Raw genomic sequence first — 24,568 nt, forward strand, 5'->3', positions numbered from 1 at the left:
TTGTTGTTGTTTTTGTTTTGTTTTGGTTTTGTTTTTTCCCCTAACCAGGTTGTTTTCAAATCTTCTCAATCTAGGCAAATTTTAATAAATATCAGTTATGGGGTTTTGTACATGTGATTTGTTTTTATTGTCAAGTAATCCATTGTGGCACATACAGTTAAAAAAATGCCAATCATTACTGCATTTAATTATTTATTAGGCACTGAAGGGGAGGGAGAGATAGTGAATGGATCTAATCAGTTGCCACAAGCTGTCAAATAAACACAACCTTATAAATAATTAATTAGCACTTGGCTTTGACACTCAGGTTTGATATTAACATTTCATATTTTCCATCCAAGCTGTACAATAACTTCCCTCCATTCTGTTTTGGACTCTGTTGTTTACAAAGCAGGAGGAAAAAAAAGAAAAGGCTAAGAAATCACTATTAAAACATGGAACTCAGAGTCTCTTTAAGGCTTTTTTCCCTGCTAAAACAATTAGTTTAATAATAAGGCTGTAGCTGGAGGAGCCCCCCCATTTCTTTGCTTCACTCCTTGCCTCTCACCTGGACTGGGAGCTGTCCAGGAAGGAGGTGATGAGCTGGCGCCTCCCGTCCTTGTTGAAGACCAGGGCCTTGCCGCTGGCCAGGACCCCGCAGCCGAAGCTGACCTCAGCACCACGGATGGAGTAGAAGCTGTGGTAGGAGGAGAGGCGGGAGCTGGCGAAGCTCTCGGAGATGAACATGGGGAAGGTCTGTGACGCTGTCTCACACGCCGGCCCCGAAAAACCGGGGTCACACCTACGGGGCAGGAAGGGTGGAGAGCATGATGGGTGACCCAGCTTTGGCTGTGGCTGGTGCTGTATTAGGTTGCAATACAAGATGTGACCAAAGTATGTATTTTACTACCATCTGCTGAAAACAGGTGGGGCAGTGATCCTTATCTCCGTGGGAGATATTCTCTACTAATGGGCCATCTGTTAAAACAAGGGTGGGCAGGCGTCTTTATCTTTTCACAAACCATCCTTCCTCCAGGAAGATATCTCCTATTAATGGGCCATTAAGTCCCACTTCATGACTGATAAAATTACATCATCCCATTGGGAGATACTCCAGTCAGGGGGAGGAGCCAAGCATTTCCTACCTAGATAAAAACTGAGACTTGGAACACCAAGGCAGCCTTTTTTCACTGAATTCCAGAGGAAAATCAGACCTTTCCATATTATCACTGGACCTTCAGAGGAAAACTGCACCTTCTACAGGACCACTGGTTCATCTGAACCACATCTGTCACTCCAGGAGGATGCAGCCACCATTGAATCAGACTCCTACCAAAATCCTGACTGACAGGGTATCAGGTTGTATTCTGATTCTGTCAGTGTTTTAGGTTTGTTCTTTGTAATACTATAGTTCTATTTTAATTTTCCGAATAAAGAACTGTTATTCCTATTTCCCATATCTTTGTCTGAGAGCCCATTAATCTCAAAATTATAATAATTTAGAGGGAGGTTTACATTCTCCATTTCAAACAAAGGCTCCTGCCTTTCTTAGCAAACACCTGTCCTCCAAGCCAAGACAGGTGTCAATAAACATGGTGGCTGCAGCTATTCATGAACTGAGGATACCCACAAGGTTCCTCTCAATTCTAAGGCCCAAGAACCTGTTTGAATTTTACTTAGGTAAAGTGCATAGTGAATGATTTCTGTTAGCCAGTATTTATTTTTCAAATTTAAAAAAAAGGTATTTATGAACACCTCATGAATCTACACATAACACAATACGGAAATATTTTTATTAATTTTTCGAACAAAACCCTGCTGACATAATTACAGTTGTTCATATGAAAAATGACAAATTTGCTTTTATCTGTAGCATACTAGATGTGGTTACAAGAAATTAAGTTACAGAAGAGAATGCCCCATGGGTCACACACTCATTAATACCTAAATGTACTTACACCAATATTTAGAATGTACTTACTGCTTTTGAGTAAGTACCTTTTTTTATTTTTTAAGAGTGGAACCCTTTTAACAAGCCAGACTATCAGAAAAAAACTGGAGTGCTGATCTTCTGTCCTTGAGGTATGTTAGGTTACGGGATAGCAGAACTATTAAAATTGTAATTCTTTTCCAACATTAAATACAAAAGTAATAAAGTCACAAATCACCTCTATAACCAGTATAAAGTATACATCACTGACATTTCAGTGTGCTCTGTAGCACATTTTAAGAGGAACTGGAAGTTAGACACTATACCTGAAGAAAATTGTAAAAAATTATTAGACATGCTGCTGTTTAGAAAGATTGATCTTTAGCTTTCCTGTGAGTTTTATGAATTCTGAGGGTTATGCTAGTTTTATATTTAGTCATCTAAAAGAGCAAGGACTGAAATAAAAATCACTTCAACTTTCACACTACCAAGTGAACTCTGTGACAGAAATTGAACATGAATACTGAATATAACACTTACTTGCAGCCATTTCTAGTACACTGTCCTCGCCCTGAGCAGAATTTGAGGCAAGATGGACCAATATAAACTGCAGAGAAGAGAAATCAATTAAACTGAGGGTTATGCTATGTGATAAACAGAATATGATGAATACAAGAAAGTGTACAGACCTGTTCATGCAATTATTGTATTTATCTTAATCCCACTGCCTGGGAAAGGTCTATGGAAGGATATAAAGCATTTGACTGTGTCAAGGATAGTCATGGATAATTTATTATTTAATGTCATGTCCATCTGTGGCTAAAGACACAATACTGTGGCCACTAGTAGTGTTTCAATTACTAAGTCTGTGAATGACACCAGATAATTTGGTAGGCATTGACCATTTTAATAATTTTTCATTGACATTCCCTTCATCTTAGTTTGGAAATGTAATCCAATTTTTATATTGGTACATTCCAGTAGCAGTCTTGTAGATTTAAAAAATATGTCACTGCTTCTCTCATTGCAATCTACATGCTTTACTTCACTGGAGTTCGGGGAATAAGAACCTTCCCTGATATGTCTTAAGTAACTATTAATTGTCATACTTGTTCACTGATTCTTTTAAATGGAACAGAATTCCACATCCTAAGTGCTCAAAAATACAACAGACTTTTGTTTCATCTTCCTCCAATGACTCCTAATTGGCAGTGTGGATATTTTATGATAAAAACAAAGGATGGAAAGATGGGAAAATCTCAGTATAATCTCTTGCACTACAATAAAGAAAAATCATAACTTGTGGGCAATATTATTTCAATGCAATATGCTAAAAGGCGTTAACCATGAATAGTGGCATATTTTCTGTTGAAGAATTCCTATTGCTTGGAGTTACCCACTTGCATAATGAAATTTGGAAGAAATAGCCACCAGTATGAAATAATCTATAAGAAGCAGTACTTATTTTTCCTAGTTTTATAATGTTGCCCATCACAGCAGGGTGTCAGCTCTCCCTAGACACACTCTAAATCCCTGTTAGCTACTCCCTATAACTAAATCCTCATCAGATTTCATGTGATTTCTAGATTTTCTCACTTCTCAGGGTGCAAAAATTCTGTTCTGTCTGTTTGACTTTTTTGTGTCTTTTGAGGCCTTTATGAGGGGGCGGTAAAAGTATAAGGGTTAAAGATGTAATGATGTCATTCAAAATGAAAAAACTTTACGGAAATTGGCATTTTTCCAGAGTTTCTGAGAGATGGCCAGCTTCCAGATTTCATTTAAAACTTAATTCACATAGGAAAGAGTTGTGAAGCTAAAAGTCAGAGCCTTTGAAAATCTTCCTCTCTTCAAGAATTTGAGTGGCTTGCCAATATTTACGAGTTTTTCCCTACAATAGATTGTAAAGTGTAGTGTCACTAGTATTTAATAGAGGAAGCATTCAAAACCTCAGAAATATATCTTTAAGACTTGATTTCTGTGCATGGTTGTGCAACTTCAAATTCAGAGCAGGCACTTTCTAGGCAGATGGTTGGTAAACCTTTTCTTGAGACTGTGCACACAGGAGCATGCAGCATTTTTTCATGGAGCTGTATTTTGTTCTATAAGCAAAGGTTGTGCAGATAAATGAATTGTCAAATGATTTTCAAAATCTTGTTTTGTTCTGTTGTAAGAAATTTGTATCCTTAGATTGATTTCATCTTGCCGTGGTTTCTGTGAACCTCATGAGTGTCCCAAACATTCAGAGTCTGCATTTTTTAACATAGCAAAAATCTTTTAGGTATCTTTGCAGGAACTTGCAGACATCCTCTCCTGTTTATATATCTTTTCCTTTGATTTTACTTTCTTTTTGGTGTACATCACATCCCTAAAGAGAAGCATTAATACGGTAGCTACTTTCTACTATGATTAAGAGAACAATTTTCATTATTTATAGTGACAAAATTTTCTTTAAGATATTACCTTAACAGCTTCAAGATTTTCTTATCAATACTAGTCATCAATATGTTTTAAGAATTCTGTAAAATGTAAATATTTACCATTCCTAGGCACCATATCAAGCCTTATTGGGAATCACTACAAAATTTCACAGGCTATTGTACATCAGTGTTAATCTCTAAATTATGCATTTCATGCACCTAACCAAACAAATTCTGACTGTAGCTTACTGAGTTCCAAATAATTTAAGGCTAACAAGCAAGTTAAAAAAAAATTGTGGTTCGTCTTGGTGAGCCCTTCCAGTCATACTTATTTCTGCATTTCATACATTTAATCCCGTGTTCCTAAATACTTTTTACTGCCCTTTAAAGTATTTCTTTTTCATTTGGGTCCTGGTTTTCCTCTGCAATAAGTCATATAACTATTTATCAGCATAAACTTCTCCCAGTTCTTCACATTCATTTAAAGAAAAGGTATGTGAAAAAAAAAGTTTCCAAGAGAAGAACAGCTCCCTGGAACAGATGGCACTTTCCCCTGAAGGTAAGGTAAACAATGTAAGGTTTTGTCAGTGTTTTGGTAGCAGCATTGCTTGAAGATGTTCTTCTATGTCCAGAAGCAAAATACGTCCCAGATGCTGCTCCTGCTGCTTAGGCTGGTGCAGTACATGTTCATTTATGTACTTAGAACTAAGGAGAAGAAATATTGTATTAAGCCCCTGCCACCAATATTTTTTCCAGGAAAACATTCAATTAAATGAAAAAAAAATCTACTAGACTATTGTGTTTTCCAATGGCAGAATCTCTCTCCAGCTTCAAAATGCACCTGCTACCAAATGCACCTAAGCAGAACGGGAATTTAACAAACTGCAAATTCATTGATAGGTGATTGTGGAAAATATGTCTACTTAGCATATAAAATTTACTTTTCTGATGTGTCATGATCATGGATAAGAATACTAACTATTATCGATTGCCCACATATTTCCAAGGATTGGTCCTGTCTGCCTCCATCGAATCCTGGTGTCACTTGTTAGTGCAGCATTGGGAAGGGGAATAGTTATTCGGTTCCACCTGAAAGAAATACAACACAGACTCTAGCATTTTACACTGATAGTTATTAATCAACTATATATTTTGCAGCTATGTACATGGATTCTGGAAGCTTTGTGAGAAGCTTAATTCTAAAATCTGCTCAAATGAAGCACAAATTTACAGCAGCTTTAGAAAACACAAATTAAAAAGAAGAAGTCCATATTTTAATCCAATATATGAATGTTACTTATTGTCTTATAAAACCCAGCCATTTTCCCCCTGTAGGAATACACAAAGACCTTAAACAACTCCGCTGTAGCAGCTTCTCCATCCCCATGAATATCTCCTAAACTGCACCTTTAGCAGGGCTGAGCTCTGTTTGATGAAAACCCTCAGAGGGTGAGGAGTGGTGCAGAGGATTTGGCATGCTGCAGTCTGGGCCATCCTCAGTCATCCACAGAGGCTACACCTCCTGCACACAGCAGGAGTAATGGTTCCTATGAAAATTGCATGGGACTAGGGGCTGTGTGTCATCAGATCATAGCAGGGCTTCAGCTGCATTTGCTTTTTGTAAGTGTTATGGAAGTTGGGATACCGAGGGATTTTGTGCTATGCAGCAAAATGCCACAGCTCATTTTTCAGTGAGAACAGTAGAGAAGAGACTTAATACTGAGAGGGGCTGCTACAAGAAAGTGACACTAAAAACCATCTCCATCTGCAGAAGTAGGGAGGATGTGCTTCACTGTAACCCAGTACTGGGATTCCACATGAGTAAATGTGTCTGAGGATGTAAAAACAGCTTTGAGTAGTGTTTTTTCTGACCAAGAAGAAAACTTATGTGGCTTTGACAAGGTAAAAGCTTTCTTCTTATCAACGTGCTGTCCACAAGTGCTTTTTTTCTTTTAAATTTCTCTTTAGTATCAAAAAGTTATTACTATACCACAGAAGCAGCCTCATACATTTCAAGTTTCATTACTGGGTAGCCTGGGAGCACTGAATACTCCTTCCTTTCCAAAGCCCATTTAGTAAAAAATGAATGATGGCACCGAGTTGTGTGCTTCCTCGTGCCACCCTCAGTTCCCATCTCTAGGCTTGCGGCTCAGCTTTGCAGAGCGCTCTCACCCGCTGTAGTTCTCCGAGGCATAGATGGTGCTGTGGGGCAGGTGAGGTCCAGCACAAAGCTCAGGCAAACATTCCATGTGCAGCAGCGACCACGAGCGACCATGGTTGGTTGAAAACTCCAAACTGACACTGGTAACACATGGAGGGGAAGAAAGGAGAAAGACACCATGAGGGTATCTGGCACAGATCTCAGTGCAGAAGTGCCAACATTGAGAAACCACCAAATCTGCTAATAACTGATGAGGAAAGAAGAAATAATCTTAAGCAGAATTTGAAAACAAAAAATCCTGCAATTCTAAACATGAGACAAAATTTCACGAATGTTTAAAACTCCAAAGGTTTTTAGAGTGAGGATTGCCTGAACACAGAGTTCTTGTTGGGCCACCATCTGGCCAGTGTTTTGGTGCTGCTGCTGTTAAAAGAACTGCATTACTTTCATATTTCGTATTTCATATTTCATATTGAAATAGTTTCAGATATGAGGAGAAACCTTGGGTTAATCAGAGCTAGAAGCATTGTGTGAGCACAGGACATGTCTACCTGCCAGCTGCTAGCTATTACATCTGCAGACAGGGGTAAAAGACCATCAGCTGTTCATGCATGTGCTGTCTCTTTCCCGGGTTAAAAAACCCCAAATTGTTTACAATCTGTGACTATAAGGAAATACTTAGATGCCTTACACTCTAAAGACCTTGAAAAAGTAATATAAAAATGTTTGATTTACTACAGATTTAGTATTTTACTGAATTATTCTTGTAATTTCCTCCATATAATTAGCTTGTAATATTCTGTTTTATTTTAAGTAATGGAACATTATAAAAGTCATAATTTATCTCCTCAATATTAAATTATTGGATTCTGAATTTTTATTTTTATGATAATTTGCTACAATATTACTTTATTTAAATGCACCATCACTGTGATGTTGTATCTATTAAAACAGTTTATGGAGATTTTGACTAATTTATTTCAGGTTTAGCTGTAGAGATACCTTAGAGGGTCATATTTACTGCATATATCCAGTATGAGTCTCACAGTTGCAGTAATGAAAGCATTATGAATAATGCTGAAGACTGGGAGATGTGAAATGGTGCAATATTTGGAAAATACAAATAGGAAAAATGGTGACCTAATGCTTCTTTAGTTATGAAGAAGCTCACTTCTCCTTCAGAAATAGAAGGTACAATATTAGCCTTTCAAAATATATACTAATCTCCATCAGAAAACAGATCGAGACAGAGACTTTATATAACATGTTTACTGGCCAGGAGTGTTTACAGGCAAAGGTTTCACTTTTCATGCAGGAAAATGTTGCTGCCTTCTCTTCCTATCTAATATAAGTGCAGTGCCTTGATTTTTGCTTCCTTTTGAATTCTGCTTCCCTGCATGGACACAAGAGCTGTCAGTGTTAATGCAGATCTTTCCAGCTGGAAGTAGGTGCCATGGGACACAGATAAAAGCACTCATAGATTCTTACTTTAAACTCTCAACTTTGCAAAATATAAAGTAACTTAATCCTCATAAAATATCAAGATAAATATTCTCATATTAATGTAATGGAAGAGGGATGGCGAGCAGCTTGGTTTTGGGCTCCCTGTTTGAAGAAGGATGTTAAGAATTTTGAGAGCAGAGTAAAGGATGGGTAAGATGTTCATAACTTTGAGCACCAAGCTAGGATGGTGCTCCCAAATTTGCCCTAAACCAGGACAGGCTGAGGAGCTGGCTTGCTCAGCCTGGTGAGCAGGGGTGAGTTACAGCATCCTGTGACGATGCAGAGGGCACTCAACAGGAAACCAGAGCCAAACTCTCCTCAGTAGTGTCAGGCACACTACAAAGGACAATAATCACAAAGACATGGTTTCATAGCTTTGTACTGTACATTAGGAAACACTTTTTCACTTGAGCAGGTCACTCAGAGAGGTAGCACAGTGTCCATCCATGAAGATTTTTCAAGTCATGGATAGGCAGAGCCATGTCAGACCTGCCCAGTAACCATTCATCCTGCAGCAGCAGGTTTCATCAGATAACCTGTGAAAGTCCCTTCCAACCAACATTTCTATGATTTTATAAAACATATAGCCTAAAATGACTCCCCTTCTCTCCCTTTCCCCATGGAAAAATTCACACTGAATGTCCTGAAGAAGTAAAGCCAGAAAAAGTGTTCTGTGATCAGTCTACAATGAGATCCTCATACTGATAGTCATTAAGATGAGGCTCATTTATCACCAGTCTTACAAGAATTAGATATGCTTGTGGCATCAATAATCTCAGAGAGGTCAGCAGGGCAGGTTTCTGCTGCTGCCTTTAATGCTTTCCTCCTTACACAGTATTAAGTAAGAAGTAAATCTCATATCCATTAGAAACTGAAGCAAAATCACTTGAAAATCATGAGCATATTTCAGAATAATGGGCTAAGAAAAGCAAGTTTTGACCTGGAGACTATTAAATGACTCTTTATTGCACGTGAGATAAATAAATCTGGGTCTGTAAAGATCAGGAGAAACAGTAGCTCTTGAGCTGCTTACATTTGCCATTACTGAAAAAAGATTTGCAAATCCTCACACAGATTTTATAAACCAAACTATACTGGAAAGCTGATAACCAATAGAATGATCTTGCCATTTTACCTGTTACCAGGCTGATAAGTTCCACAACCCAAATTGATGGAAAACTGGATCATGTGAGTGACCGAGGAAGGGAGCACTGGAAGGACGTGGAAATAATCCACAGCCCAGACATTCCTATTGTGGCCTTGGTGGCTCTTTTGCTTCAGGCAAAATTTGGTTGCGGGAGTCTGCAGGTCCGGACTAATGACAACAGAAACCAAAGATGGCACCTTTAAAAGAAATTAAGTAAGGCTTAAATAAGTTTAAAAGGTCACAATGTACCAATTAAAATTAAAAAGCAACCACTCTAATTGTGCTGAACCAAATGTGCTGCTCCCTCTACTTGATTAATTTTGTTAACTTTTTTATCCATCTTTTCCCACATATGATCCCAAATAAAATCATTTACTATTATGTGGATAGGTACTAGCACCCTGGGTACCAGTGATGTTTATCACATCAGAGGGATCAGACTGTTTGGTTGTAAAGGCACAGAAGGAAAGACTGCACCTCTCTGTGTCTCAGAACAAGTTTATGTAGCCACTTCCAGATGGGAAGGGAAGGTGATGTTTGTCCTGAAGCCGTACAGCTCACAGGAGCTAAGCAGGGTAGTCACACGTCTTCCCTGGATACGTGAGAATGGAGTAACAGCAGGAGTTCACAGGCATAAGTGGGGAGGATGTTATGTTGCTGAAATAAATGAAAGCACTGCCTCACAAAGCTTAGCCTTTGTCCTAAAGCTATGTAATTAGAACTTTATTATGTCAGAAGAGGATGTCAGCTTTAAAACTGCTTGTTTTAAAAAACCTCCACAATGAATTCCATGTAATTTCAGATCCTATCTCTCTCCAAGTTCCCTAATTAATATTTTCTTATTTTACAATTATGGTTTCCTTAGTTTTACAAAAGTTCTACCCTGTCTTTCACACAGAAGCAGGCGAGGAGGGAAGCCACGCACAATGAAACAATGCAAGTGACTCAACCGAACCCAGGCCAAACCCTATTGTAAACATTTGGTTTCTAAGTGCTGAAGTTACAGACAAAATGCACACAGACCTGTGCTTGAAATCAGCAGCATCTTTACCATCAAACTTCCCTCAGACTATGTAAGCACACTGCATTTCAATATTTAGCACATCTATGTGCACATGTATGAAATACCAAATTTTGCCTGCTTTACAGCAGCAGAATAAGGAAACCTCTGGACTAGGTTATTCATGGTCTAAGACAGGAAGGATCCTGAAGGCAAGTTCAAGGTCTTTATTGTCCTGCCTGAGGGTGGTGGATGTGGCTGGAAGTTGCGCTTTGGGCAGAGGAGATGCTGCCTGTGCACTCGGCCAGCAGCTGCCTCCCGTGGCTGAGTCTGTGCCCTCATCACTGCAGGCTCCCACCATGAAAGATCCTCTCAGGACCCTGCTCCTCAGTATCACACTGTGCCTGGAATGAGCTTGAGTGGGAACAGGAGTAATCTTTAGTGAGGAATGTTACCTCTAAGTTTTCAGCTAATACTGACAATTTTGCCCATTGTTTGCCCAGCCCCAGCCAGCACTGCACAGTCCTGCCTGGGGCTGCAGTGACCACCAGTAACTGCAGAGCTCTGCTGCACAATGCCCCATTGCTCCCAGGTCTGCACATCATTTATGTGTTTGGGAAGGTCATGTTTGAGTGTCCCTGTGGAATTCAACACACAACATTCCTGTGATGGCTTGAAAAGAGACTATCTGTCCATCCCATCCACCTGCTTTGTTTACGACAATTTACCTTGTAAGCAGCATAGGTCAGGGTATCGAGAGGTATGTGTTCCCTCCTGCCTTCAATCTTAGCATACAGCATGACATCATTTTCATGGGACTCTCCAGAATCACAAGTTCCCCCTGTACGACATATATTCGAGTGAGAAAAAAATTAATTGAAGCCCTTGTTATTGGAAAGTGGAATCATATCTGCAGCCTTAATTATGAAAATAATTACAGTCAGATGCTATTTAACTTGGGATCTGAAACAAAAGAACACCATCCCTAAGGACACAGTGTATAGGAACTGTTTGATCAGATACACCATGGAAGAGATCAAGGGGGTTGAGGATTACGAAAACCTCAAGCACCTCTTTTAATCAGCTTATCAAAACAATTTAAATAGAAAATGCTGTGCCTCAAGCAATGCTTCTATCTGTGTGCTTTAAATCCTATTTATATAGGGATGCACTGCTTTTGAGTTCTCATCAGTAAACTGCTATTTACTGCTCACACTTCATGCAGTCACACATGTAGGTACGTAACAGTATCTTACATACTTTGGGCTGATAGTTTGGCAGCTGAGAACTTGTTCTAAGTAGGAAGTGAGAAAGACTGCTCTGTACCTTATTTGTTGTGCTGCTCCTTCTACTGTCTACACCATATCCTAGAAGGGGTGGCTGGCTGGAATCTATTGTACCACAGAAAACACATGTGGTAAGCATGCCCAACTGGCACAGGGCAGCATTTGAAATGCCTTCCTATCAACAGAACCCAAAATGCTCGTTGAGCTTCTGTGAAAGAACCCATGTGTTGGGCATTTATGAGCATTACATTCTGCATTATAGCTATGAGATGAACATCATCACACAACTTGGTGTTCTGGAAAAAAGTTTTTAGAATAAACTTTCTGTATTTGAAACGGGAATTATTAACTAATTATTTCCCTGTACAGCCTGGTTACTGCAGGTAATCCCAAATTAGAAATAAAAACAGAGTGAGGAAACTTCTTTGAAAAGACTGCAGAGTAGAAAGATTGCTCATATGGGAACACTTTTTTTTTTTTTTTTTTTTTTTTTTTTTTTTTTGTGCTACAGCCACCCAGTTTTTGTAATGAACTAGGAAAAACAGTCCAGAGAACCGGATAAGATGTGCATCTTTAATGTGTTTCATACTGTAATAAGGAACATCCATTTGTCCTTTCAAATATTCTTGCCTCAATGTTTAAACAATTATTAATTTAATTTAAAAATTCACACGGAATACATTTTTCAAACGATATCCTGCTGTCCTCTGTGTCTGCATCTGCTGACAACCTCTGCCTAAGTTCAGAAGGTTGACAAAATTTCTTTCCTGTTTCTCTTGCAGGTGTTGTAATGCTTGGAAGAAATGGGAAAAAGCATCCTCTTTTTCCTGTGCTTTATTCATAATTCATGTAACATAGAGGAGATGTGCAACAATTTAGGACAACAACATGAGGTTTTCCCCTCATTAAATAATGTGTGTTTTTTCTTGTTGATACAGAGGTTGCTTGTGGAGGTCACAGGTTTATTCTCTGCTTCCTCCTTTATTATTCTATTATTCTCTTTTAAGCAAAAATCCTCACTTTCTCTAAACATGGTGTTGAGAGAATAACCTTGTGGAACTTCCTTTATGTGCAAAATAAAATTTCTGGAAAAATACTGTGAGCAGTAACTACCATGTTCATGGGGATTTTGGTCTGTTGCAACATCAAACTAGTGCAGTTGCACTGACAACAGTGGGCAGGGAAGTGACAGGACAGGCTGGTTCTTGGCTCTTTTCCCTGGTAAATGACTGATGTTGTACCTTGCCCCAGCAAGGAAGGTCCACAGATGATGCTAGCACCACACCAGTGCTTTTCATGAGGGATGCCACACATAGAACACACCTCCTCCAAGACCACAGCACACTGTGTGAATCTCACCCTGGGCCAGCCTATTAGCACAGGAAGGATTTTATGAATGGAGTAAGAGCTCTTGAGGTGAAACTATTCCATGGGTTTATCAGGAAAGGCTGCTCCACCTCTATGCTACTCCCATCTCATCCTCGTGTGCAACTTTCTAGATTCTGATGGATTAACACCAGGGTCTACATGGATATGGCTCCAGAGTATATGAGAGGTACCTGTAACCCTCCAAAGATGACAAAGCCATGGCCAGGGACACTGAGTAAAATTAGTGTCTACAAGACAAGAAGATGCTTCTCCATATGAGATGTGTTAAACTGTGGAGCACTGAATAATGTAAATCTCACATGCTTCACATCTTGTACTACATTAGTAATTTATACTCACCCATACTGAAATAAAATCTCAGGTTCCCATAACCTGTGGTGTCCATGTATGGAGTACATATTTTTCGTTCCCCATCTCTGAGAAATACCATAGCTGAGCCAGACTCCAGGGTTCCACACTCAGTACCAGTGACAGCTCCAAAGATGTCCCACCTGCAGAGGCCAACAATAGGTGAAGCTGCAGCAGCACACTGCTGAAAAACTCATACAAAACATGCCATAGGGGTTCATTTGTACTTACAAAAGTAGCTGTTTCTACTCTTACATAGGACAAAAAAATGCAGTGTTTCAATGTGATCCCTATGCCTTACTTACATATTCAACATCAGCTTTTAAACTCAGTTGACTCAACTAAGGCAGAGCTAACATAAATATTTAAAAGAATTTGGCAGAAATGCATGAATTAATAAAAAAAGATGCTTTAAATTAATGCTGTTACCAAACATGTAGTGTTGTATTGTTCTACCATCCTCATTATTTTTTTCTGGTGTTAAAATGTTTAAAATATAAATGCATTCTAATTAATTTTGCATAATAAAAGATTTATAGATCAATGAATCTTGAAAAGGCACATGTCCACCATATCTGGTATACAAATATCAAATATGTAGGTAATAGCTGAAAATGCTCTTTTTTCATCTTTTTGAGCATTTAGGATTAACAGTTTTTAACTAACACATGAACAGAGTATGAAAAAAGACCGCTGTGTTTCCAGTATGTGATGATATGATCTTTCTCAGTTTTTCTGTACATTTTATCTTATTTTTATTCAGTGATAATTAAAAGAGCTGCTGCAGAATTTTCCAATTAAATATTTTACATTGGAAATACATTTTCATCATGAAAGTGATGGTTACTTCAAAACTCAATCAAAATGTTTTGAAATATTAAAAAGTGTTGAAAACTTGTGTATTATTTTGGTCTGATACATTATTATTAGTCATGTCAAAGTCCTAATTCATAATTAAGTATTTAAGAATTATAAGACTGATAAAACAATGAAAATATTTAGAACCACTAAATCCTGATAATCCAAACATTTAATTATCCAGCATGATTCAGGAGGAATGAGAAAACATGGAAGTTCAGGAACCTTTCTGGGAGGCAAAGTCTTTTCCTGTCTGCTTCCACCAGAGACAATCTCTAGGAGGTATGTGCCATATCACAATTTCAAAAACTGCCATTTCAAGAACTAAACTGTGTATTTAGTAGTTTAACCATTCCAATGACTTCAAAATGTGTTTCTAGGATCTTAAAAGCTGCCAGTTTCCCCCTGGACCTAAGCTGTGACAGACTGGTGACATGCCTGTTTGGAAATCCTGCTTTAAACCTGTCAGTCATCTACACAGGAATTAGCGAGCTTAACATCACTGAAAAGCTTTACAATATAAATATAAATATTTTAATGGAAGCACAGTTTAATCTAACCCTAATTCTATTGTGCAGATTTTTTAAAGCTAATGTGCAATATAATCAAAACACAATTTTGAAAATGGGTCTCCCGGGCTGAAGGCAAGTATAGAATTAAACAGTTGTGCCTACTTTAACTTACACAAAAAAACCTCACAATGCTCCATTGATCTTTCATATGCTCTATTTAGCTCAATTAAAACACTCTCTGTAGTGACCCACAAAACAACTCAGGGTCATGAATGATGCAGATCATGGATGTTTCCAGGGATCCTCTCCTTTTATGCAGCATCAGAAATGAAAACCAGAGAATCCTACATATTTTTTTTTAAAGGCACTTTAATAGAAGTACATCAACACACTGCCAGTAAAGAAAATGGAGAAGGATCCTGGGTCTTGGCATGATTTAGCATTTGCATTTGAATTAATTTATCCTTCATTTGACCCTTGGAATTCTTATTTATAAAACAGGTGATTTATGAACCTAAACTGGACCAACTGAACATGGAGGTGCAAAGCAACAGTGTGCCTGCTAGGCAGCCTGGTGTGGGGATCTGTCCACTTTTAGGATCAGGCTCTAATTCACACAAGTAAAGAGAAGCAGAATGGCAGTGGAATTATGTGTAGTACTTAAACAGCAAGCCCTATCCACATAGCCTCCCACTTTAGGTGGTACATGCAAAAAATACCAACCAACTTCTTATTAAAAACAGTGATGATTTCGTCTCCAAGAGCATTTGGTGCAGAGGAAAGTGGTGATGACCCCTGTATCTGAGCTTCCTTTTGCTGTCCCTTATGAGGGATGGTTTTGCTTTCCCCTTGAGAGCTGGCAGGCTCCAGCTGATGTGACAAAGAGGTGCCTGAGAACTTCCTGCAAGCTCTCTCTCAGGTATACATAAATATATATATTCTGTGGCTGTTCGATTACAGTAAAACTGTATTTCAAATATAGTTTAAATAGCATTCAAAAATATTTATTTAAGAAGTGATTAAGGAAATTCATACGTATTTGCATTTATATACAGCTCCAAACACAAATTCCAGGGAAATGTTGAAAAGAGGAACAGCAGTGGTGACAATTTTATATGATTAGGATGTAGTCCATGACATCACTCAAGTTTGGTGTTTATTTATGGCAGCATGCAACTTAAATCTCCATTTTTATAGAACAATAGAGAGAAGGAAGTTTCTAACATAGAGTAAAATTTCTAATTAAAAAATAGGAAAAGGTTGTGAGGCCTTGGGCTGGCAGAGTGGGGGCAGATCAGGACCTGGTTGCTGGGACACAGAATGACAGAATCTAAGGAGAGCTGCACCAACCCCTGCCACCTGCAGCTGGACCTGGGCAACGTGATAGGGAAAGTGTCATTTCCCTAATTCACAAGAAACTGTACATTTGCTAACCCAAGTTGCAAGTTGCCCAAACTTATCTTAACTAAACACCCAGTTGTGTAGAGACAAGATCTACAGACAGGGCAGATGTCCACAGACAGCAATCCCATCCTGTTTTTTCAGGATGGAAAGAAGATGGAGAGCACATCTCAAAGGTGTCCCACATGGTCACATAGGGCACAACACACATGAGCTCATTTTCTTCCCTTTGTCTGAAGCAGCACCTGCTGCCATTGGCTGTTTATTTGAACTGGGACAGAGCTCACAGTGAATATTTTTTCTGTAAACCCAAATATACCATGTGTCCACAGGACATATTAGCATGTATTTCATGAAAGGTGCTCTTTACTTCCAGCACAGCACGGGCAGCATTTGAATCAGTTGCTAATGATCTGGAGTACTTTGTAGGTTAAAACCAACATTCAGTGGAGACCCATAAATTAGCAGTGTACGTTTCTCAATGCCCTGGGGTTACAGCAACTAATGATTTTTATTTTTTTAATAGAAAAGAATCAATACCCTACTTAGATTTTTACATTTTGACAGAATTTATACAACAAGGTATACAAAATGAAGCTTCTTTATCAGGACACATATTTTAAAGCTCACTCATGTTTTGGTAAGAGCAGTAATATTGTTGTCCTAGACAGTTTTGTTAATTTTCTGTGTCCTTGCAGCAGTCCCTGGCTTTACAGAGACCCTTTGAATCACAAAGTATATATATATAAATTCAAAATAGACATAGTAAATTATCAGCCAGACCCTGAGCTCTTGCTCAACAGGTATGGTTATGCTCTTGGTGCTGCTAGGTGAGAATGGATTGTTGCTTCAGCTTTCCTGCCTCCACCTTCTCCTCCTCTTCCTCCTTCAGCACCTACAGGCATCTGCATAAGCAGGAGTTCTCTCTCAGTAAAGTGATCCAGAGGGGATGAATTTCTCAAGGAATTTGATTTCATATGGATATGAGATTATTAACAACACTCTGATGTGAATTTAAAAAGCAGATCATCATCATCATATGTTTCTTTAGAATGGCTACATAGGGCACAAACATGGCTTTTTTCATTAAAAACGGTGGTGACAGGATGGTCCAGAGACAAACTGCTCCTTCTGAACTTCCTGGACTTGTTCTTTCTAAAATCTGCAATCATGTGCTACTTACAGTATTGCTATTTATCCTAGTTACAATCTTCCCTGACTACACAGCAAAGATAAAATGCAATTCTCTGTTTATCCTGTTTCCTCATCCCCGGAGCAATGCTGCTCGCCTGTGCAGGGCCCTGCTCAGCTGGGGACACTCACCCTTTGGGCTGGTTCTCAAACTCCTCTGCCCACTGCTCCTGTGCATCCTCCATGGAGAGGTCCACATCCCGGGTGGTGGCGAAGTTGAACTCGCTGCCCTCTGTCCCGTGGAAGTAGATGGAGTTCCCATCGGACTGGCAGCTGTGCTGTGGGCAGAAGGAGCACATGGGAGCTGAGGTTAGTACAGTGTTCACACATTATCAGATTTCAGCGTTGAGCTGCACTTTATCTGAGGACTCACTGATGCCTTAAACTAAATAAAAACCAGATGGTCATCATGTATCTTTCTTGTCGCACCCCAACAATTATTGTCTCCTAATGTTGTACCTGCTTCCCTACAAACCCACTACAGACCATGGTAAAACTGTGTTTGCATTGAGAAGTCATGTACCACATCTCTGGGTGTTCATTTCTTTTTTAAAGTATTGCCCTTATGTCTGGCTCACACACAACTGTGTCTGCAAATAACTTCAGTAGTATATCAAATATTGCTATGGGGATTTTGTAGGCGGAAGAGTTTTGTGCTGTGAAACATGTCAGATCTCTGTGTTTGAATTTTTGCCAAAAGAGGTATTTGTGTGAAATTGCTATGGATTGCCATACAGTAAACTTTGGGTCTCAAGTGTACGAGTGAAAAAGCTGCATTTGCTGTATTTAGTCCAAATTGCAAAACAAATATCTCTAGAGGCAACAGGCTCTTGTGATAGAGCAGTCCCAGGGTCCTGAGGCTGCTCCCAAACCCACTGTGCCTATTTTTCCTACTGCATTTCTGTACATACTACCTCAGCAACACCAAACTATGCCATGTGTCTCCCCCAGCATGCCATGACCACCAAAACTCTCCAGGAGCATTTGCTGGAAGGAGTTGCCGGTGAAGTGCACGAGGAGGTTACAGTATGGATTTTCTTCTTTCTCCCATCCTGCTTTTTGCCATCTTGTGTGTCTGATAAAATGACAGTCTGCCAAATGTATGAGGCAAAAACAGGTAGTAGAAGCTTCTAAAGAAAATCTACCTTGTCGTAATGCAAACTGACCCCTTGGCAGTTTTTTGAATTGTTCATATTACAAAAATTACTGATAAAAATAATAATTCTCTCAAAGACTTTATTCATGTGTGTGTGTGTGTGTGTGCGTGCATGCGTGACCTTGCTCTTCTTAAATTTGGAAGCTGAACTATGGAATCATTAATTAGAATAATTCTGCATTCTTACAACATTTCAGTATTTAAAACAGAGATCCAATAATGCCAAATTGCTTTGACCTTTTCAGTATTGCCTATGCAGTGCCCTCTTGTCTCTGAACCCCTCCATAATGCGCCAAGGGAAAATATGACAATCACATCTTCTGCACTTAAAAAGGTCATGGTAGTGTCACACAAGGGAATAATTAGACTTTTAACAAAGAGAAAGGTGGAGCAAGGAATGAAAACTGCTCAGTACATCTTTGTCTATGGGTTTTTATGAGCAAAGTACAAAATAACACATTTTGTCATATTCTGTAACACTTTATTTATCAGTGCAATAAAGTGACATAATTGAAATTCTTTTATTGATGTTTTTCAAATATGGTTGTCAGTACCTCAGCAATTAATTTATATAGAGGAAGATAATTTTTATATTTTTAGAGGTGCCTATACATTGTTAGAAAAAACTGTGAGTGTTTGAAATCTGACTTTTGTATAGAGACTTCCTGGTCTATACTTGAATGACAACAGCTCTGTGTTTATTAACACAGACTAAATATCAAGTAAAAATATAACACATTGTAAAAACATAAAGACTGTTTCAACTGCTAAAATAAACTAATTGCTGTTAAAGTGTTTTTTTCCCAAAGAAAGGTCAAAGCAATAGAAAGATCCTGAAGTGTTGATAATTTCTCACAGAAATTAAATAGATTTTGTCACAAGTTCCCTTTCTCTTTGGTCTGTTAATGCAGCATACACACAGTACACCATATATGCCACTGAAAAGGCAGAATAATTTACACATCAAATATATTATAACTAGCAGAAATTAATGAGACAGTTTTATAACTTCTCTTTGAAAAACAGCAGTTGTACTATGCAGTTATTTATAATGGACTGAGAAATTGCTTTTGTTTACTGATTTTAACCTTCACACTTGTCGGTATTGCTAACATCAGAATTTTAAGGATAATTTCTTTGTTGTGCTTCTTGAGTTTAAGAATTTTCTTCATTTGCTGAACACAAATGAAGTATCCTTTATCTGCCAATCAATCTGCCATAAAACTCTTATTAGCTGCAGGCAAATAAATACACTAAAAATAAATATTCAGTCTAAAACTTTATTCGAATTTATACATAACCCCTCATCACAGAAAAAAAAATAGAAAAATAGATCCTATTGAGCTAGATATTAGAATTGCATACAAGCATTGGAAAATCCTCTATAAGTCCAACTTACGTCTCAGGTGCCAAGTTATATGTAAGTATGCATTTAATAGCAGGTATGTAATTAGTAATCTCTTGCCTGATGAAAACCATCTATTAAAATAAACACAAATCAGATACAACCCCATTATCTTTCAATATTTGTACATCCTTCTGCTGTCTAGCAGAATATTTATTGAATGGAGTTTTCATTTAGGTTGTCAGGACAAATAAATGGGCAGTTTGGCAAGGGGGGTATAAATAATTATTTACACAGTGGTATATGATCAACCCTGTGTGAAAGCTCAAAATCATAATTTATTTAATTAGTTCTTTAAAGCTATATTTATGCATTTAGACACAGCTCCATAGTATCTATGAATATGTATTTTATGCATATTTTATGTGTTAACGAACCACACAACGTATGGCTCAAATCACAATCTGCTCATGTCAGCTTTGGCTCGTGTGAAACAGCGACACACAGGAGGAGTTCAGACTGGGGTTTAACTCCCTGTTATTCTAAATACCTATGAAGCATGTAACAGAGGCTCATGACCTGAATGGCCTTTAAAAAGAGTGGGAAAGAGAAGCATGCTCAAAACACAGGTGTGGCTTTTAAAGAAGTCCTGAGGGGGTGCCACCATTTTCTTGTACAACTTTGCCCCAGTGCCACCATCCAGGACCTGGGACACCTGCCCATGGGAGAAGCAGATGTGGATGAGCTCCACGAGCTGATCTGCCCAAGCAAGGACCAGGGCTCCTCCACTCATGACCTTATTCTCTCCACCTGCCATGTTTACCTTGCCTGTATAACCACCACACTCAATTTTTTTTCTTTTAACTTTCCAAGCAGTCACTATCTGTCACTGCTTTTACTGCTCTTTTTTAACCTGGTAGGCTGCTGAGAGAAGAAAAACCTCAACGAGAACTCAGCCAAATTTTCCAGGAGCAAAAGAAGCTCTGCAGGAGATGGTCCCTCACCAGCATTGCCCCCAGCTACCTTCTCAGTCTTGTTCAACATCCAGGAGGCTGCTGAATGTGCTGGATATTTTGTGGGTTTGCAGTAGGGCTTGAACAGATTAAAGAATTGAAACCATCAGACCCATTTTCTCTTGGGTTCAACCCAAGATTTGAATTCAAGTCTTTAGGGAAAAAACCCCTAAAGTACATAGTAAGTTTACATAGTGCTATCTCTTTCCCAAATTAAAGGCTTTACACCTGCAGTGGAAGTCTACATACTTGCAGTGCTAAGGACTGAATTTCACAAGTGTTTATTTTGAGTGTTTATCAAGAGGTTAAAAATGTGGAAGGGACACATAATGAGTTTTGAAACTGTCTGGATAAAGTTCTCCCTAAACTGTAGATCCTGTGGATGATGTAGTTGCAAGATTCTCTTTTATGAATTCCAGATTAAATTTGTTCTCTGATTGATTTTAATTTACGTTTAAATAATTTATCAAATAAGAGGAAATTAACTTGCTAAAAATTGTAACTAAAAGGGCCAAATGAAAGCAAATTGTAGGATATTTGTCCTTGTTACTGTGGAAGCATCAGATGTAGGTCCAGAACTCAAACACTGTTTTGTTTAAAGGGGATTAAATGCATGTGGAACATTTTGTGTGTCCTTATGAAAATTACAACATTGAAACATTGACTAATTTGTAAGGAAAAGTCAATTTGTCAAATTCTTTGACAAATGTGATAAACATAATCCAACAAGGTTTACTCCCAGATCACCTACATAACAGGACATAAGACACAGGCTCTTGAATGAAGCCACTTCACAACAGTAGCTGTTTCCCACTGTTTGCAACTGGAATGGGACTATCAGCCTGCCATAAGTAAACTGTTGTATTCCTAAATAAACAACTCCTGCCTGCTGCCAAAAGGAAAGAAGCCAGGTTCTGTTCAGCAACTGTGGTGATCCCAAGAGAAAAAAACACAAAAAACCAAAAAATACTTTAATTCAATCTGGCACTACCTTATTCACTAGCTGTAATTGTTAAGCTATTGCTCTGCAAGAATAGGGCAAAATGAAAATTGGCTGATGTATTCCTGAATCTCAACATTCTTTGATTTACTTTCAATCTAATCTTCACTCTGAATTTGCTGTGCTTCTGAAGTTTGTTTACTGAATAGTTATGGTATCACTGCTTTTTCCCCACTTTCAAGGCCCTGCGTGGCTCGTCCTCACCTGCCTCCACCATTTCCCATGTGCCTCATCTTGTGGGCCACTTTTCCTTCACTCTCAATGCTTGTCACTGGTGGGACAAACAAACTTGCATGCCCTTGCCCATTCTGCCCACTGCTCTTGTCAAATTCCCACTATTTCCTTCAGACACTCCCTTAGTGCTCTCTTCAGCAAGCCTTATCAGTGATTACACTGAAGAGTGCACTGATGACCAGGATGAGCAGTCTCCCCTCTTGCAGCATTTCCTTTTACTCCCACATGTCCCCATCCCCAGCTTATTCCCTGTTTTATAAATGGATGGCAGTGTCCTGGGACACAGGCTATCTTTTTGGTTTGTGTCTGGAGAAGCAGCAACGGTACATTCCTTGATCAGGGCTCTGATGCTACGTTGGTACCACAACAAAAAATACATTTTCACTCTAAGATTGTTGTCGTCTCTGAATATTTGCAATTTATCAGTACAGATCTTAGCCAAATTGCCTAAAAGACACAGAAAGTCTTACTGATTCATGTGAGATTTCTACAACACATTATGAAGACATCAGTTAATGGGAGACAGAGCAATGCATGGTTTTTAAATCAAATTTTTGTCAAGAGCCTGCCATGCTCTTTATCCTACACTACACTTCTTAGATTTTAGGTTCTTTTATGAAAGCCTCTTGATCATGTGAGAAGCAGAATTGTTTAAATTATGACTGCTAAAACATTGACAGCAAAAGCAGGAAAGTCAGATTTGGTGAAGCAGGCACTTTACAACTGGACCTTTTTAAGGTTTCATAACTAAATAATGACCCACTTTCTGTAGCATCCAAATGGCTTAAGGGCCCCAGGTGAGATCTGGGATCCTACATCAGGTAACGTCTGAACAATCTTCATATTTTTGAAGACTTGAATGCAAGCACCCCGTAAGGAAACATCAGCTACCCTCAGAATGACCTCTTGGCTAGCAGGATGTGGAGACCTCCAGTTCACCCTGCAGTGGGAAGCAGCACAAGCCTCAACCAGATCAGCCTCTGTCACGGTTGCAGCTAAGTACACAGCCCTGAAGACACTTAGAAACTCAAAAGACAAATATTAGGAATGTAAACAGAGGCACTAGGTTCATGCAAGCCAGCTTCTGTCCTGGTTGTTCAAGTCAAACTTGTGAATCAATAAATACCTCTTGGCTTTACAATATGGGATTTCTTTACTTGGAGAGTGGAACAGAGGGCAACTAAATGATACAACTGTGCCATTCGGCAAAGCATCAACAGGAAACACTAGTGTGAAATTCCTCAGTGCAACAGATTTTTGGCTGAGGTCTTGCATATCATCTTCCTGAGGTTCATTCCTGCACTCCCATGAAAATGTTGTTCACCTCTATGCCTTTAAAGCATTCACAGACATCTTTACCATCATTTAATTAGCTTTTTATCAGTGACGAACACTGATGCTCCACTTCATATTATCTCCCCTGGGCCTAATGACCCTGATGATTCTTTCAGACAGCTGTAGCCTCACAATTTATTTTTTTGGCGACATTTCTTGCATTGGAAAGAATGTGTTGGGCATTTGGGCAGTGCCAGCTTGCAAAGGGCTGATGGCAGATGGAAAGAAATCTGCCCAGTATGCCTTCACCTCTACACAAGCAGAGGGCCATCAATTTCCCCCATTAAGGAGTTGTCACACAGCCCACCCAGCTGGAGGAGCATCTCTGATAGCCAGACTGGCTGGCGTATGCTATTCAAATACAAAATGCACTTTAAAAAGAAACGAAAATATCATTTGTGGGCAAATTGAAAATGCGTGGCTTTGACCGCAGCCAATTTTTTAATGACTGTAATATTTTAAGTGATTATTTTTGCCACTTCAGATTGCTCCTTAGAGAGGAGAGGTTTTTTAATTAAAATCTAGGCAATGCAAACAGATGAGATATGAGAAGCAGAGGAACAAGGAAAAAGATGAAGAAAATTAATTGAAGCAGCATTGTCAATGGAGCTATAAATTAGATATTGTGTCTTTCTGGAAATTAGTCATGCAGGTTTTAGAAATTTTAAAATTTTGACATGATAGCAGGTACAAGGATAGGTTAAGTCCTGATAAAAGCATTTCTATGCAATATCTCAGTCAGCAAAAGTATGGTGACAGAATTTACAGACAACTTCAAATTCTAAATTCTGTGGATTTGGCTGTTAATGGTCCTGGTCTGAAATCCCTTCTTAAAGCAAAGGAAAGAACGCAATGTGATTAGAATACCTCCCCATGAGAAAAAACAGAGCTTTAGTCTTTAGAGCTTTCTTTTAGCTTCAGTGCTACATTTTTGCATCATTTAATGTAGGCTACAGAACAAAAACCTTGGCTGCACAAGCAGACCAGGAGCACAGAGGGTTATAGTGCCCTTTCCCTTTCCAAAACAATAGGATGTAACTTGTCCTGTGATGTAGCAAGGAACATTTTATAAAGCGTGTTTTCACTCACCATTTCCGATTATAGACTGTTATTCAAAGGCTAATGCTCAAAACACTTTGGTTGTTTATGAGTGATTTGTATGATTCGTATGGTTCTCAGTTTTCTCAGACATTTCATGATGTTTGTACGACACTGATCACTCTGGTGATGACCAGTTTCCTTAATGAGTCATTAACTGGCATGATCTGAACTATTCCTCCACGCTACCAGGAACTACTGATGTTTGGAGCACTCTGCCCTGAGCATCATCTGCTCTTCTGAAAGCAGTGGTGTGCATTTACCC

At 38.8% G+C, this 24,568-nt stretch overlaps 1 protein-coding gene across 3 annotated transcripts in view; it reads right to left on the reverse strand.

The window, feature by feature from the left end:
* Positions 1-24,568, reverse strand: part of RELN (reelin) — a 276,431-nt gene that overhangs the window by 97,058 nt on the left and 154,805 nt on the right. For all 3 annotated transcript variants that reach the window (XM_033056990.1, XM_033056991.1, XM_033056989.1), the window contains exons 11-18: positions 17,255-17,400; positions 13,152-13,303; positions 10,866-10,978; positions 9,126-9,334; positions 6,499-6,627; positions 5,306-5,415; positions 2,450-2,516; positions 548-781 (exon numbers count right to left, since the gene is read on the reverse strand). In XM_033056990.1, coding sequence (XP_032912881.1) covers positions 548-781; positions 2,450-2,516; positions 5,306-5,415; positions 6,499-6,627; positions 9,126-9,334; positions 10,866-10,978; positions 13,152-13,303; positions 17,255-17,400 — 1,160 coding nt within the window. The remainder of the gene's footprint in view (positions 1-547; positions 782-2,449; positions 2,517-5,305; positions 5,416-6,498; positions 6,628-9,125; positions 9,335-10,865; positions 10,979-13,151; positions 13,304-17,254; positions 17,401-24,568) is intronic.

The sequence above is a fragment of the Catharus ustulatus genome, chromosome 4 (genome assembly GCF_009819885.2).
Source record: "Catharus ustulatus isolate bCatUst1 chromosome 4, bCatUst1.pri.v2, whole genome shotgun sequence".
NCBI lineage: Eukaryota > Metazoa > Chordata > Aves > Passeriformes > Turdidae > Catharus > Catharus ustulatus.